This window comes from Zootoca vivipara, chromosome 11, assembly GCF_963506605.1.
Source record: "Zootoca vivipara chromosome 11, rZooViv1.1, whole genome shotgun sequence".
NCBI classification, from domain to species: Eukaryota; Metazoa; Chordata; class Lepidosauria; order Squamata; family Lacertidae; genus Zootoca; species Zootoca vivipara.
Genome location: NC_083286.1, coordinates 57,009,294 through 57,024,461, shown reverse-complemented (window position 1 = coordinate 57,024,461; position 15,168 = coordinate 57,009,294). Strand labels below are relative to the sequence as shown.

At 45.8% G+C, this 15,168-nt stretch overlaps 1 protein-coding gene across 1 annotated transcript in view; it reads right to left on the bottom strand.

The window, feature by feature from the left end:
* The window catches only part of RIT2 (Ras like without CAAX 2), a 177,483-nt gene that overhangs the window by 78,187 nt on the left and 84,128 nt on the right, over positions 1-15,168 (bottom strand). The window contains exon 4 of the mRNA XM_035100639.2: positions 13,406-13,597. Coding sequence (XP_034956530.1) covers positions 13,406-13,597 — 192 coding nt within the window. The remainder of the gene's footprint in view (positions 1-13,405; positions 13,598-15,168) is intronic.

The window sequence follows — 15,168 nt, the reverse complement described above, 5'->3', positions numbered from 1 at the left end:
GGGGTTCATCAGAGAAAGCAAGGCAGCAGGGGGCAGCCCGGTCTTCTGGGTGGACAAGAAAGACACGCAACAGCGCCGCCTGGTGGTGGATTTCAGACGCCTCAACAGCATGACGGAACCGGTGGCTTTCCCTATGCCCAGAGTGGATGATCTGCTGACAGCGGCACGCAGGGGCAAGATCTTCACCAAGCTCGACCTGAGGGGGGCGTACAACTTGATCAGGATCCGGGAAGGCGATGAGTGGAAGACCACGATGTTCACGCCTCTGGGCTCTTTTGAATATCTGGTGATGCCCTTCGGTTTGCAAGGGGGCTCAGCATGCTTCCAGGCCTTCATGCACCACATCCTGGGGTCCCTCCTCTTCAAGAACTGCTTGGTCTTCCTAGATGACATCCTTATATACTCCAATGACCCCGAGCAGCATGTGAAGGATGTCAGGGAGGTGTTGCAGCGCCTAAAGGAGAACCACCTGTATGTGAAGCTAGAGAAGTGCAAGTTTCACACCAAAGAGGTGGACTTCCTGGGCTACAAGCTGTCAGACAAGGGGCTAGCGATGGACAAGGACAAGGTGCAGGCCATCCTGGACTGGCACAGCCCCAGGACGCGCAAGGATGCCCAACGCCTACTGGGCTTCGCCAACTTCTACAGGAAGTTCATCAAGAACTTCTCTCGTGTTACGGCTCCCATCACGGACTGCCTGAGAGGCAAGCAGAAGTTCAGATGGACACCAGAGGCGCAAGCAGCGTTCGAAAGCCTCAAGAGGGTGTTCGCCTCTGACCAGAACTTGTTCCACGTGGTGCAGGATGCGCCCCTACGCGTGGAGACAGATGCTTCAGACAGGGCTTTGGGCGCCATTTTGCTGCAACTGGATGCCAACAGAGAGTGGAGACCCTGTGCCTTCTTCTCCAGAAAGCTGACACAGCCAGAACGCAACTACACGGTGTTTGATAAGGAACTTCTCGCGATCCACGCTGCGTTCCAGCATTGGAGACACTTCCTAGTGGGCGCCAAGCACCCCATTCAGGTGTGCACAGACCACAAGAACCTGGAGTTCTGGAGAACGGCCAGGGTGCTCAACCAGCGGCAGATACGGTGGGCAGAGTTCTTCTCGCACTTCAACTTCTCCATCCACTACATACCGGGGGAGCAGAACGTCAGGGCGGATGCCCTCTCCCGCAAACCAGAGTACATGGAGGAGGAGTTGCCACCTGCACCCCGACACATTTTCCCCCCATCAGCATGGTCCTGCGGAGCAGCAGTGGTGAGCGAGGCAGAACTCACAGCACTGACGGCAGCAGATGAGTTTGCCACCCGCATCTTCAGAGAGCTGCGAGGGGGGAGGGAGCAGGCAAAAGACTTTGCGGAAAGGAGGGGGTTGCTTTTTTACAGAGGAGCCCTGTACCTGCCCACCAACCAGCTCAGAGGTAAGGTCCTCAAGCAGATGCACGACAACCCGACGGCGGTTCATTTTGGAAGGGACAAAACCACTCACCTAGTCATGAGACACTTCTGGTGGCCAGAGGTGCGGGAAGATGTTCGGGACTATGTAAGGGGCTGTGACACCTGCCAGCGAGCAAAGGTAGTCAGAGCAGCACCAGCAGGGTTGCTGGAGCCATTAGCCACCCCACACAGGCCGTGGGAAGTAGTGTCAATGGACTTCATCACAGACCTGCCGTCGTCCAGGGGCAAGACCGCAGTGTTGGTGGTGGTGGACCTTATGTCCAAAATGTGCCATTTTATACCGTGTGCCAGGGCGGTCTCTGCAGAAGAGACAGCCAAACTGTTTGTTGACCACATATTCAGACTGCATGGATTACCTTTAAGAGTTATTTCGGATAGAGGCCGCCAATTTGTTTCCAGGTTCTGGAGGCGGCTCATGAACCTCCTGCAGGTGGAGGTCAGCTTGTCGACGGCTCGGCACCCGCAGACCAATGGACAGGCGGAGAGGGTCAACGCCATTCTGCAGCAGTACCTGAGATGCTACGTCAGCCAGAGGCAAACGGACTGGGTGGATCGCCTGCCACTGGCAGAATTTGCCTACAACAATGTGGTGCACGTCTCCACAGTAGTGTCGCCCTTTAAGGCCAACTACGGGCGCGACCTCCGATCTTTCCCGGAGAGGGAGGGGGAGGAGGAGGAGGAGGGCCCGCAGGCAGAGGATTGGGCAGAGGAGCTGGAGACGGTGCACCAGCAGCTCAGAGAACACTTGGAGAGGGCCAAGGAAGCGTACAAGAAGGGGGCAGATCGCCACAGGCGACCGGGGGAGGTCATCAGGGTGGGGGACAAGGTTTGGTTGTCCTCGGAGGGCCTTCCCACCAGAGGGAGGTGCAAGAAGCTGGCACCCAGAAGGTTGGGCCCCTTCACGGTCACGCAGCAGGTTAACCCGGTGGCATTCAGGCTGGCACTGCCAGAGGACATGAGGGTGCACCCAGTGTTTCATAGATCGCTGCTGTCTCCGTACAGGGAAAGTAGCAGGTTCCAAGGCAGCGCACAGACCCCCGAGGGAGGGGGGGAGAGAGGAGGCAGGGAGCCACTCAATGAAGCAACGACCATCCTTGATTCACGAAGGTGGGTGGGGGGCCTGGAGTACGTTATGGCATGGGAGGATGCCCCACCATCCCAAAATGAATGGGTCCCAGCCACCCAGATACAGGAGGAATTCTTAGTGGAAGAATTCCACGCCCTCTTCCCACACAGGCCCAAGCCCTGGCACATGGAACGGGAGGGGGAGGAGGAGGAAGCACAGGAGGGGGAAAGCAGTTCACCATGGAGATGGGAAGCAGAGTTTGAGGACACGGAGGAGGAGATGTGGGTATCTCCGAGGTCCACTCAGTCAGGAGAAGAGGTGGACTGGCAGCAGATTTTCACCCCCACCAGCTCTGAGGCCACGGACTTTTTGGGCTTTCCCTCTTCCCAGGAGGAAGGAGGGGGCCAAGGGAACTGGGGGGAGGTGTTCACACCAACCGGCTCGGACAGCACGGAGTTTTTAGGCTTTCAGTCACCACCGACACCCGTGCAGCCTCTCGGGAGGGAGGAAGGGGGGCCTGGAAGGGGGGTGGATGTGAGGGGCAAGGGGTATCGCGAAGCCCCTCCCCTCCTGAGTTCCAGCCCAGCCCAGAGCACGACTGAGAGCAGGGAAAGCTCCAGCTCAAGTGGGGAAACAGGAAGTGGGGTCCAAGGCTCTGGCAGGGTAGAAGAGCCAGCGTCCCAGGTGGGACAGGAAGGAGGAAGAAAGGGGGGGAGACCCATCCCCCCAACTCCGGAACTTCGCAGAAAGCGTCGGGGGAAGAGGATGGGGCTCCCCAAGTTGTTATGCTGGCGCAAGACGCGCCAAACGCCATTCGGAGGTACTGATTCAAGCTGAGAAGATGTGTCTCTGTAAATAGCTCCACCTTTAGCACTGTAAATACGTAACACAAATAAAAAGATAAAATGCAGAGCGGTGCAGAGTCGTTACTCTGAAGTAGCCCTATCCAGTCACTGTGACAACAACTATACTTCATTGGAATTTGTTCAGAGTTTTGAGAGGCTTCTAGGAAAGCGAAGACCATGACACCACACATAGAAGAATGAGGCATTTTGATTTTTTGTTCTGGCTGGCTAAATTTGCATAAAATCCTGGTGCCTAAAACATTTAGTGATCCACCGCTCCTTAGGTTGCTTGGGAGATATCTAGTTTCATGCTGTACATGATTTCGCTGATCTATACAATTGCTTAGGAAGGTCTCATGCAGGAATCTGTTGCCACTAAATTCAAAAGTACTGCTCATTAGCTTATTAGCCGAGGGAGAACTGGGGTAGGACTAGCCCCATAGGCAATGAAGGCAGAATATCTGCATCAGAAGTAATTGAACGAACCCACCGCACTCAATAGAGACACATAGCAGAATTACCTGTCACAAAGAGAGGCTAACTCTGCCTCGGGGGCAGGAGGCGGAGGTGGAGAAGCTGAGGATGGGCACTTTGCAATCGCAGGAACCTTTAATTAATGCACTGATTAATTTCTCTTGACACACAGCACCAGTTCTCTCTAGCGATGTTGCTGAAGTTCATAACCAGCCCAGTTTGGAATGCAAATGTGTTTGGCTTGTGCTGTCCAGACGTATTCCGAATCAAGCATCATTTCCCGCAAAAGTTATTCTCCGTATTGGAATGTAAAGCAAGATCCAAGGCACAGAATGATCTATAACTTAGGCAAAAGTTCCTTGTGTTCTCTCTTAAGCCCTTCTCCTAGCCATTCTTTCTTAACTGTTCATAGTGAGGCCAAAAACTTTCCTCTCAAAAGCCTGTCTGCTTTATGCAAATCACATGCTTGCTAACACAGCTCCAACAACTCACAAACATGTACAGTTGTGCAGAACATCTTACTCCTACGGGGACACCTGTTGAAATCTTGCTTGGCATGGCTGCCAGGAAGCCGAGCCTATCCAGATTTCAAAGTCCCACCTACCCACATAGTAGCTATTTTCAAATTACTAACTTGTGGACTATAACAATTAGGTCTGTGATGGTGGATCCATGTTGATTCATTCACCCGAGCAATTCACCACTTGATGCTCATCAAGCTATGATATGCACACATGAACCAAGTTCAAGAGGTTGATTATGATATCTGAGAGGCAAACAGTGATAAGATTCAGGTGGGGAGGAGGGTGGTCCAGTATATACTTTGCATGCAGAATGACCGAAGTTCAATATCTGACCTCTCCATGTTGTTGTTGTTGCTGTTGGCATCTGTCCGTCAATGGAGTGCACCTCTGGGGGTGAAGTCAAACTACTGTGTTAGCAGCACTGAAGTGACCTCCCTGGGGAACAAGCCATGACAGTGTGTATGGAGGTCCAGGGCTGCCCAGATGACAAGACCAGCCCCACTCCCAGCCTTATGGATGTGGTCCAAATGAAACCAGAGCAATCTGTTTGGCACCAGCTTGGCTGCAGGAGTTGCCAGATAGAGAAATGTACAAGGTGCCATCCAGCCATCTTAGGGACTCCACTCAAGATTTGTGCAGGGTTTCCTCCTTAACATTTTCTTCTCCCATAGATATCCTGCAAGGCAGTGGAGATTTAGGGTCAGAGCTTGTCTTCTCCTAGATGGGCTACCTTTCTAGGTTGATGAGCCCCATCTGCCCCTTGACAATTAATGCAGCGATGGGAGAAATCCTGAAGAGCTAGTGCCAGTCATTGTAGACAGAGCTGGATAGGCCAATGGCCTGTATCATTATAAGGCAGTTTCAAATGCAGGTGTTTATATTCTGAGTTAACTTAGCACACAAAGGGGTTAGAAGTGGGAGCTGCTCATGCTAACTGCCCCCTGCCCCCCGCTGCCAGCCCTGTTTCCCTCCATGATTTGGAGGGTGACCATCTACAGTGGGGATGTAAACCCCACACAATACAGAACCCTGGAAAATTATACAAATACCTAAGGGTACAGTCGATTAAGAGTTGAATGTCAGTTCTCGGAAACAAAAGTCAAATGATGCTGTTAAACAAAGAGGGGTAATAATATATCATCACATCTGCTAAGGATTGAGCAAGACTCAGCAACAGTACATGTAAATGCTAAAGATAGCATTTCTCATCCATAATGTGCACAACTGATATCCTTAATGATGGTGAATATTAGGAAGCATGTCACAACAGTAAATAAATACAGTAGTCATTCTTAACAACAGTTGTGATGTGTCCTTTATGCTCGCAACAATATCTTGCGATATCTGATTAAACTGTTACGCTACAGTGATCAACCCAAGGAAATGTCAAAAGACATATTGTTTGTATCACTCAAAGCAAACCTAAAGAAATTAAAATAAAAGGAGAGCAAGTGATATCCTAACAGGAATGATGGTCTTTCAGAAGGTGGGCTGATTAAAGTCTAATTACCATGTGTTATCTTTGAGTGATACAACTTCCAGTACCTGTGAGCTCTGATTGTGCATCAGAGCAGGACATTTTTGAACATTAATGATGGCAACTCTGTTCTGGAGGTGCAGAACAAACAGTGTTAAAGAATAGATTGGTTTTGACTTCATTCTCATGCATGTATTATTAAGGATGACGCTGAAATCCACTTCATCTGGAATGCAGGGACCACACTCAATTCAGTATGTTCACCTGATTTGCTGCTTATTCCGCAACATCAGTCAGTTGTAGCTGGTGTCCACTGGGCTTGGCAGGACTGCTGGGTACTCACAGGGGCATGGCCAACTGTTCTGGTTTTCTCCCCATCCTTTTTCCCTTTGCAAAGTGTGCTGTTGACATTCCTTTCTCTGTCTCACTTCCCTTGCCTCGCCTATCTCCCAGGAAGCATGAAGGATATGTTTGCATTTACACTCCAATGTTAACTAGAACAACATCCTTTACTGACTATTTGTGCCACTTTCAGGGTTAGATAGAGTTTCTTGTTTATGGCCTGGGGAGCATGAGGTTGTAAAATGCAGGAATCTTGCACAGAAATCAAACCTTTCCCTTTGTGCATTCTATCTAAAAGGTTGTTGTTGTTTAGTCATTTAGTCGTGTCCAACTCTTCGTGACCCAATGGACCATAGCATGCCAGGCACTCCTGTCTTCCACTGTCTCCCGCAGTTTGGTCAAACTCATGTTCATAGCTTTGAGAACACTGTCCAACCATCTCATCTCATTGATCCCCTTCATGGATCAATGCCTTGTCGTGGCGAAGGGGCTTGAATAACTCAGAGAAGCTATGAGCTATGCCATGCAGGGCCACCCAAGATGGACAGGTCATAGTGGAGAGTTTTGACTAAACGCGATCCACCTGGAAAAGGAACTGGCAAGCCACTCCAGAATCCCTGCCAAGAAAACTCCATGGACATCTAAAAGGTTAAATGTAATTAAAAGTGAAATGTTATTAAAATCAAAAAATATACAACTTGGGTTTCTAATTTTTATATCATGGACAGTTGGGCATTGGAGCTGCACCAACTTTTAGCACCTAATTAAACTGGAAAGTGCCTTACTTTGTTTCAAGAAGGTTCCCTCTGGTCGCAGTTGATTGTCGGCTGGGAGAAATGCTTGGCTTGACCATAGGAAGCCAAGCATATCCAGGTTTCAAAGTCCCATGACCCACACAGTAGTCATTTTGAAATTGCTAGCACGGGGGCTATAAAAGCTTGGTATATATGGTGCTCGATCTATGGTGAGCCATTCACTCAAGCAATTCACCCCTTGAAGGGCTCATTCAAGCAATGATATGCATTTGTAAACCAGATTGAGAGGATCTGAAAGGCAAATGGTTAGGGAAGCCTGGGGCTGTTAGGAAGGCTCCAGGAAGGGGAAAAGCACAAGCTATAACATATGGCAGTGGAAAGATTCTTTGTTCTTTCACAGTTTCACTACTTATGTAACAAGATTTAGTAGCTTGTAGTTAGTGTCATAAAACCAACAGATTTAGGGCACTGTAGAGCATCTATTTTTGGGCAAATGATATGAATCTCCAGGGTTCAGGCTTATTTTAGGAGACAGAAATAGGTCTGCAAATTCAGAGGTTTCTCTACCAGATGTTCAGGGAGCTGAGCTTATCCAGATAATGTCACCGAGGCAGCAAGAACAACTGCTTAAGTTAGCAGAGACTTCACACAAATGAAAAATAAGATGGTCTCAGATAGGTGTTGCTCTGTGGTGGTGGGAAAGCAATGCACAGGCTGGGGAAGCCATTTTGAGCTCTAGTTTCCACCAAATGCAATTTTGTTCCCATGAATGTCTATTTTAGTAAAAGAGACTTTGGAGGGGTTTCATTGCAAATTGACACAAAGGAGGTTTGAGCAAAGGGCAAAACCTTGTCTGATTCCTCTCAACCTATTCTCCGGAATATGTGATAAAGAAAAAAGAAATGCAGCTGTTTTAAACTAAATGGACAAGGGCTCAAAATTATAATGGCCAGGGTTTCTCAAACATACAATAGTCATGTACCCCTTTTGAGTGTTTCGTCTTACCGGTGTACCCCTTCTTGGGCATATATAATTTGGGGGATGCTTTTAATAGTTACTATTTTATCTTTTTCTATGCAGCTAAAATGACCACGATAAAGTAAAATGAAAAAAAATATATGCAATGTACACTTTGAAACCCTTCTGTGAACCCTAGGGGTATGCATCCCGCACTTTGGGAAAGATGATGCAGTAGATAGGATGGCTGGGCTTTGACATTAGTTCAAATCTCTTCCCAGATAATCTGAATAGTTTCAGGGCATCCCTGTCTATCATCTTATCCAAGTCCATTGGAGTTTATTTCTAGGCTGCCTTTTGATCCCCTCCCTGCCAAAAAGCCCTCACGGCCACTCACAAACCTTAACAAATATTCAAGCTATAAAATAATCTTTGCCAAATCCAATCAATAACTTAAAGCTCAACAATAACAGCAACAAATAATAATACAGTGGTACCTCAGTTTACAAACACAATTGGTTCTGGAAGTCTGTACTTAACCTGAAGCGTACTTAACCTGAAGCAAACTTTCCCATTGAAAGTAATGGAAAGCGGATTAATCTGTTCCAGACGGGTCCGTGGAGTACTCAACCTGAAGGGTACTTAACCCGAAGTATGAGTGTAATTGGTTCCAGAAGACCATACTGTACCTGAAGCGTACTTAACCTGAAGCGAACTTTCCCATTGAAAGTAATGGAAAGTGGATTAATCTGTTCCAGACAGGTCCGCGGAGTACTTAAACTGAAAATACTCAAACCGAGGTATGACTGTACTCATATACACCCATCCCCTTCCCTAAAGGAAGAGATCAGTCTCCCAGCCCTTTTAAAAAATGACAATGAGATGATGAGTAACCTCTTCAACAACACCCTGCCTTTCAGCATATATGACACCATAGTTTAGGAAGGATATTGACAAGCTGGGAGTAGTTGTATTCTTGTTATTATTATTTTCATGTGTGTAATGGCTGTTTGCTAGACACAATAAATTTAACTGACTGACAAGCTGGAAGGTGTACAGAGGAGGGCAACCAAGATTATTCAGGGACTGGAAACCAAGCCTTATGAGGAATGGTTGAAGGAGCTGAGTATGTTTAGGCTGGAAAAGTGGAGACTGAGAAGTGAAATGATTGCCAAATGATTGAGCCCTTCAAATATCTGAAAGGCTGTCACATGGAAGATGGATCAAGCTTGGTTTCTCCCGCTCTGGATGGTAGGACACAAGCCAGTGGATTCAAGTTACAGGAAAGGAGATTCCATCTAAACATCAGGATGTACGTTCTGACAGTAAAGAGCTGTTTGACAGTGGAAAAAGGATTCCCTCGGGAGTTTGTGGACTCTCCTTCATTGGAAGTTTTTAAGCAAAAGTAAGCTGTCCATCCAACTAGCTCTCCCACCTCCCACAAACACAAGCATATGCTTTATCTGGGATCACATCCACACCATATATTTTAAATAGACATTATTTGTATTGCATAACACAGCTCGGTATTCCCTCAAGCACATGGGTGTCTGTGCAAATCCTTTGCAGTCAACTGCTTAACTTTTCCAGGGGTAGCAAACAGCACTTCTTCTCAGCCTCTTAAATTCCAATTTGTCTTAAGAAGGTGAAAAGATAAACCCCTTGTTCTGGGGATAACAACACGACATACTTAAAAACGACAAGACGTACTTAAAGGAACAGCCACAATCATTTCACCGGGGCTATCAGAAAGGCGAACCATTATTTCAAACTAATAAGCTTGCTTGTTGCAGTGACGTTCCCCCTGATGTGTCATTTTAATTGCAGATTAGTCTTGTTCCTGGACCGCCATAGATAGATTCGCGAGACAGACGACATACATCATTAATTGCATTGTGGAGGGGGACTGCATATCAAACAGTGGCTTTGTCTGACCCGACTCCTACACCCTGTCTGATTGTTATGAAATTGTTGTCAAATGCAAAACAATGCCAAGGAACACTGGAAGTGAGATTACTTTTTTTTTCCTCCTCCAGGCACCGTAAATAATATTATAATACATTTCATATGCAAAAATTTTACAGCAGCATCCAGGACTGAAGGATGAAAAGACTGGTGAGAACAGATGTGCTAGTTATACCACCCTTGCTATGTTCTGCCAGGGTGGGAATTCCAGTGTGGGTAACTGCCTTTTGCAGTTTAGTTGAATTTTTAAAACCTTCTTCAGCAGAAAAAAATTAAGGCATTTTTTTTTGGGGGGGGGGTATTTTTCTACCTTGTTGTTGCTTAGTTGTTTAGTTGTGTCCAACTCTTCGTACCTCATGGACAAGAGCATGCCAGGCACTCCTGTCTTCCACCGCCTCCCGCAGTTTGGTCAAACTCATGTTAGTAGCTTCGAGAACACTGTCCAACCATCTCGTCCTCTGTCGTCCCCTTCTCCTAGTGCCCTCCATCTTTCCCAACATCAGGGTCTTTTCCAAGGATTCTTCTCTTCTCATGAGGTGGCCAAAGTATTGGAGCCTCAGCTTCAGGATCTGTCCTTCCAGTGAGCACTCGGGGCTGATTTCCTTAAGAATGGATAGGTTTGATCTTCTTGCAGTCCATGGGACTCTCAAGAGTCTCCTCCAGCACCACAATTCAAAAGCATCAATTCTTCGACGATCAGCCTTCTTTATGGTCCAGCTCTCACTTCCGTACATCACTACTGGGAAAACCATAGCTTTAACTATACAGACCTTTGTTGGCAAGATGATGTCTCTGCTTTTTAAGATGCTGTCTAGGTTTGTCATTGCTTTTCTCCTAAGACAGGCATGTCAAACCTGCGGCCCTCCAGATGTTTTGGACTACAATTCCCATCTTCCCCAACCACTGGTCCTGCTAGCTAGGGATCATGGGAGTTGTAGGCCAAAACATCTGGAGGGCTGCAGGTTTGACATACCTGTCCTAAGAAGCAGGCGTCTTTTAATTTCATGACTGCTGTCACCATCTGCAGTGATCATGGAGCCCAAGAAGGTAAAATCTCTCACTGTCTCCATTTCTTCCCCTTCCATTTGATAAGTGATGATGGGACCAGTGGCCATGATCTTAGTTTTGTTTGATGTTGAGCTTCATATTTTGCACTCTCCTCTTTCACCCTCATTAAGAGGTTCTTTAATTCCTCCTCACTTTCATTTTGCTACCTACCCCAAGCCAAATTTCAAGGTGTCTTGATGTGGCAAAATGCTCCACAGCAATGTGTGCATTTGGTCAGAAGAAGGGAGCTGGGATGACATCCACACCAGAAATTTAAAGCATGTTTATGCCACTTTTACAGTCATGATGAATTCTGGGAATTGTAGTTAAGGGTGTTGACGTCTCGGAGGTACAGTTCCCTGCACCCGTTACAAACTACAGTTGCCAAGATTATCCATGGGTTTTAAAGCAGAATAAGAATGCTCTAAAAGCAATGTGTGCATGCGGCCATAGAATTTGCTTGTTTAGATCAATTTTTATTCAAAAAAAAAATTCATGGGGCATTCAGTACCCCAATAATTTCATTTTGCTTGGGTAAAACAAAAGTATCCCAAATAGAGGAATCAGCAGAGATTTCATTGATGCATGGATAAATGTGTCTGATACAGGTAGGTAGCCGTGTTGGTCTGGATCGAAGTAAAATAAAAAAATTCCTTCAGTAGCACCTTAAAGACCAACTAAGTTTTTATTTTGGTATGAGCTTTCGTGTGCATGCACGAAAATAAAAACCAAAATAAAAACTTACCAAAATAAAAACTTACCAAAATAAAAACTTAGTTGGTCTTTAAGGTGCTACTGAAGGAATTTTTTTATTTTACTGTGTCTGATACATTTTCATTTTCGGAAGGAAAACTCAGGAAGAGACCTTAAAATTGCTTACATTGATCGTTTTCATTGGATATTCTTTTATTATATTTATTTATTCATTCATTTAAAAAACCCTCCAATACAAGAATGCAATTGCAATTCTTGGGATTAATTCCTCTACTCCAACACTTTTTGAAAGAAAAATATACAGGGGGGAGTTGCAAATGGCTGAAATCTGGGTATTTTGTTTATTGTTATGCATGCAACAATATTACAAAAGGACTATGTTATACATTTACCTCTGTGTAAATTAAGAACATAAGAAAAGCCCTGCTGGATCAGGCCAAAGGCTCATCATAGTCCAGTGGGTGACAGGAGGCCTCGGAAATGCACACAAGAAAAATATGAGCTTAACAATGTTGTCTTAGGTACACACATTACACTTTCAGCAGTCGGCTGCAGAGGTTTGTGGCACCACAGATCAACTGGTTCTTTGGCCTTAGTTCTCATCCCATGCTGTAGTCTTTGGTGAAGTCTAAGAGCATGTATAGTAAGTGTGGGGCCAGCTCAAGAAATCTTGCTGCCCGAGGCCAATGTACCTCATCTCCCACCTCAATACTACATATAGAAGCCAACTGAACTAGCAGTTGGACTTCAACACTGGTGATTCTCCACTGTACATGAAGCAGCAGAGCAGATTAGGGGGTGACCTTACCACCGCCTCCCCTCTCCGATCTACAGGTAAGCCACCCTCATGCTAGTAACAGGAGGTCAGGTAAATGCTGCTGCCTTGCCCCACTGACTGCTTCTGTCATGCCTACTGGTAAGATTGACACCATGTAACTAAAACAGCTGCATATTCTTCCTCTTCCCCACTCCATCTTTTTCTGTTACCTTCCTTCTGTTGCATTTTAGAGGAGGGGACTTTTTACACTCTGCACCACATTGATGATGTGCTGCCATCATTTACAGTTAATGGGTAATGGCTTGGCTCCAGAGTACTGTGAGCTTTTGGGTTATTCCAATGGGGCTCTTCTTCTTTTGGTCTGATGAGGAACTTCGTGGTGTTGATAGGAGAGAGACAAGAGTTGGAGGAAGGTTGGCCAAGAGGCAGGAGGCAAAATGACATGAGGACAGCTTCCAACTAACTCTTCAAATATCCAAATGGCTGTCACGTGGCAGATGGAGCAAGCTTGTTTTCTGCTGCTCCAGAGGGGAAGACCCAAACCAATGGATTTAAATGGCAAGAAAGAAGATTACAAATAAACATTACGAAGAACTTTCTGAAGGCAAGAGCTGTTCAACAGTGAACATACTACCTCAGAAAATAGTGGACTCTCCATTACTGGAGGTTTTGAAGAAGAGGTTGGGAATTCTTTAGCTGTGATTCCTATGTTGCAGGTGGTAGGACTAAGTGACCCTTGGAATCCCCTCCATCTCTACAGTTCTGTGATTGAATAACTCATTTCACCAATGCAAGGCTTTTCACACATGCGATGGAACCTCTTCCCTTTCAGTGAGCAACATTCATTTCCTAATTAACCCAAATGCCACATGCTGGACAGATGTTCATTTGTCAGAAAGGCTGGCTGATGTTCAGACTCGGTTCACACCTGCAGTTAGAGTGGCATTCTGCACGCTGCTTCTTATTATTCATTTTTAAAAATGGCAACAACTTTGCTTACCTGCCGAAACTCCTTGAGATCAATTTTGTTCCCCACCAGCACCACGGGGATGTCATAGGTATGCCGGACACGATAAATGAGCTCCTTGAATTCTGCAGCTTCTTGAAAGGACTGTCGGTCCGTGATGGAATAGCAAATAACGAAGCCTTCTCCACCTCGCATATATTGGTCTCTCATGGCCGTGAATTCTGCCTGCAGAGTAACATTGAGATGCTATATAATTTAGCAAGCAAAATAAAGAGCCTATAAAGAACAGAGTTGCTGAGAGTGTGCTTCTGAGGTAATTTTTTTCCTCCTTTTTTTCTATCTCAAAAGTGAGTTTGTTTACCGCTTTAACTAGCAGAAGGAACACAGGTGATTCACTTCATCCAGGTCTAATCCTCCACCCTTCTTTCCCTTGAATTATTTTTGTTTGTCTGGTTTCTTACAGTAAATAATGCAAAACTTGTTTTTCAGTTATGTCCATCTCTCTGCAATGGATTACAATAAAGGTAACCCAATAAAGCTCACTGTTTGTACAGTTTCACAGACCTTTTGAGGTTATATGAAGCTGCCTCATTCCAAATCCAATCATTTCATAGGAAGCTGCTTCATACTGAATCAGACCATTCACTGCCTACTTTGGGATTGGACCTGGGACCTGTCACATGCAAACATGTGCTCTACCACTGAGCTATGGAGCTTCCCAATGATTGACACACACACACACACACACACACACACACACAAACAAACAAATAAATAAACAAACAAATAAACAAAGCTGCACTTCTGTCCTCTGTATAGCGAAAGCAGAATGGGACTTTGCAAATTACGGCAAATCAATTTGGAAATAACATAGATGTATTGTGTAAGGGGCATGTTCCAATTCATGAAACCCTTTTCAAACCTTGCATTTTGAAGAACTGCCCGCTTTAAGAAGCGTTCTCTATATTTGTTATGTTTTCAGTTTTTTCAGAACAGAAAACCTTTCTTTCTTTCTTTCCAAACGACAGCAGCAAGCAACGCTTCTTTACTAATTAAGCAAAATGCCACATTCGTAGCAGGGAGAAATCAAAGGAGACATTAGCATTCAGGATGCACTGAATATGAGCTACATTGTTATCTCATGTACACATGAACCACAGGAAATGTAATACTGAAAGTGCTGAACAGTATATTGTGGAATAGACAGGTCCCACACAGGAGCGCCAAGCAAAGTTTTGTGTTTAAAACACTATCAGTATCATAGCACCAAGGGGAGAGGATTAAAAAAGAAGTCTGGTTTGGGGTGGCCAACATCTGTGCTCCAGGGGCTACTTCATTCTCCAAATAACCCTGTCCTGGACTGGAGATCCAAGGAGCAACCTAAATTGCCCAACAGGATGGTCATGTTCAAAAGTTAGAACCCGGAAGACTTCACAGATTTTGTATGCATTCATTCAGGTAGCCTGAGGTCATCAACTGGGGATGTTGAACAAAGGAACATGTGCCACAGAAGATTCCACTCTATGAAATTGGTTGGTGGTGGTCTCCTGTGTTTCAAGATTGCACAAGAGATCATTAGGAAATACAAAGGGGATCTTTGTCACTTTGACGGCAATGGTCCCGGAGAAGTGCAACCCACTGACACCCTAAGGCTCTTTATATTTGTCTAGAAGGCAGGAAAGGCAGAATTCATACTGGAATATTTATACAGAGATGCCATCTGCACAAAACAGATGAACACTTGTAGGTTGCTGGTTGCCAGGGCAAGCAAAGCTGAAATAGCAGCACTCGGAAAA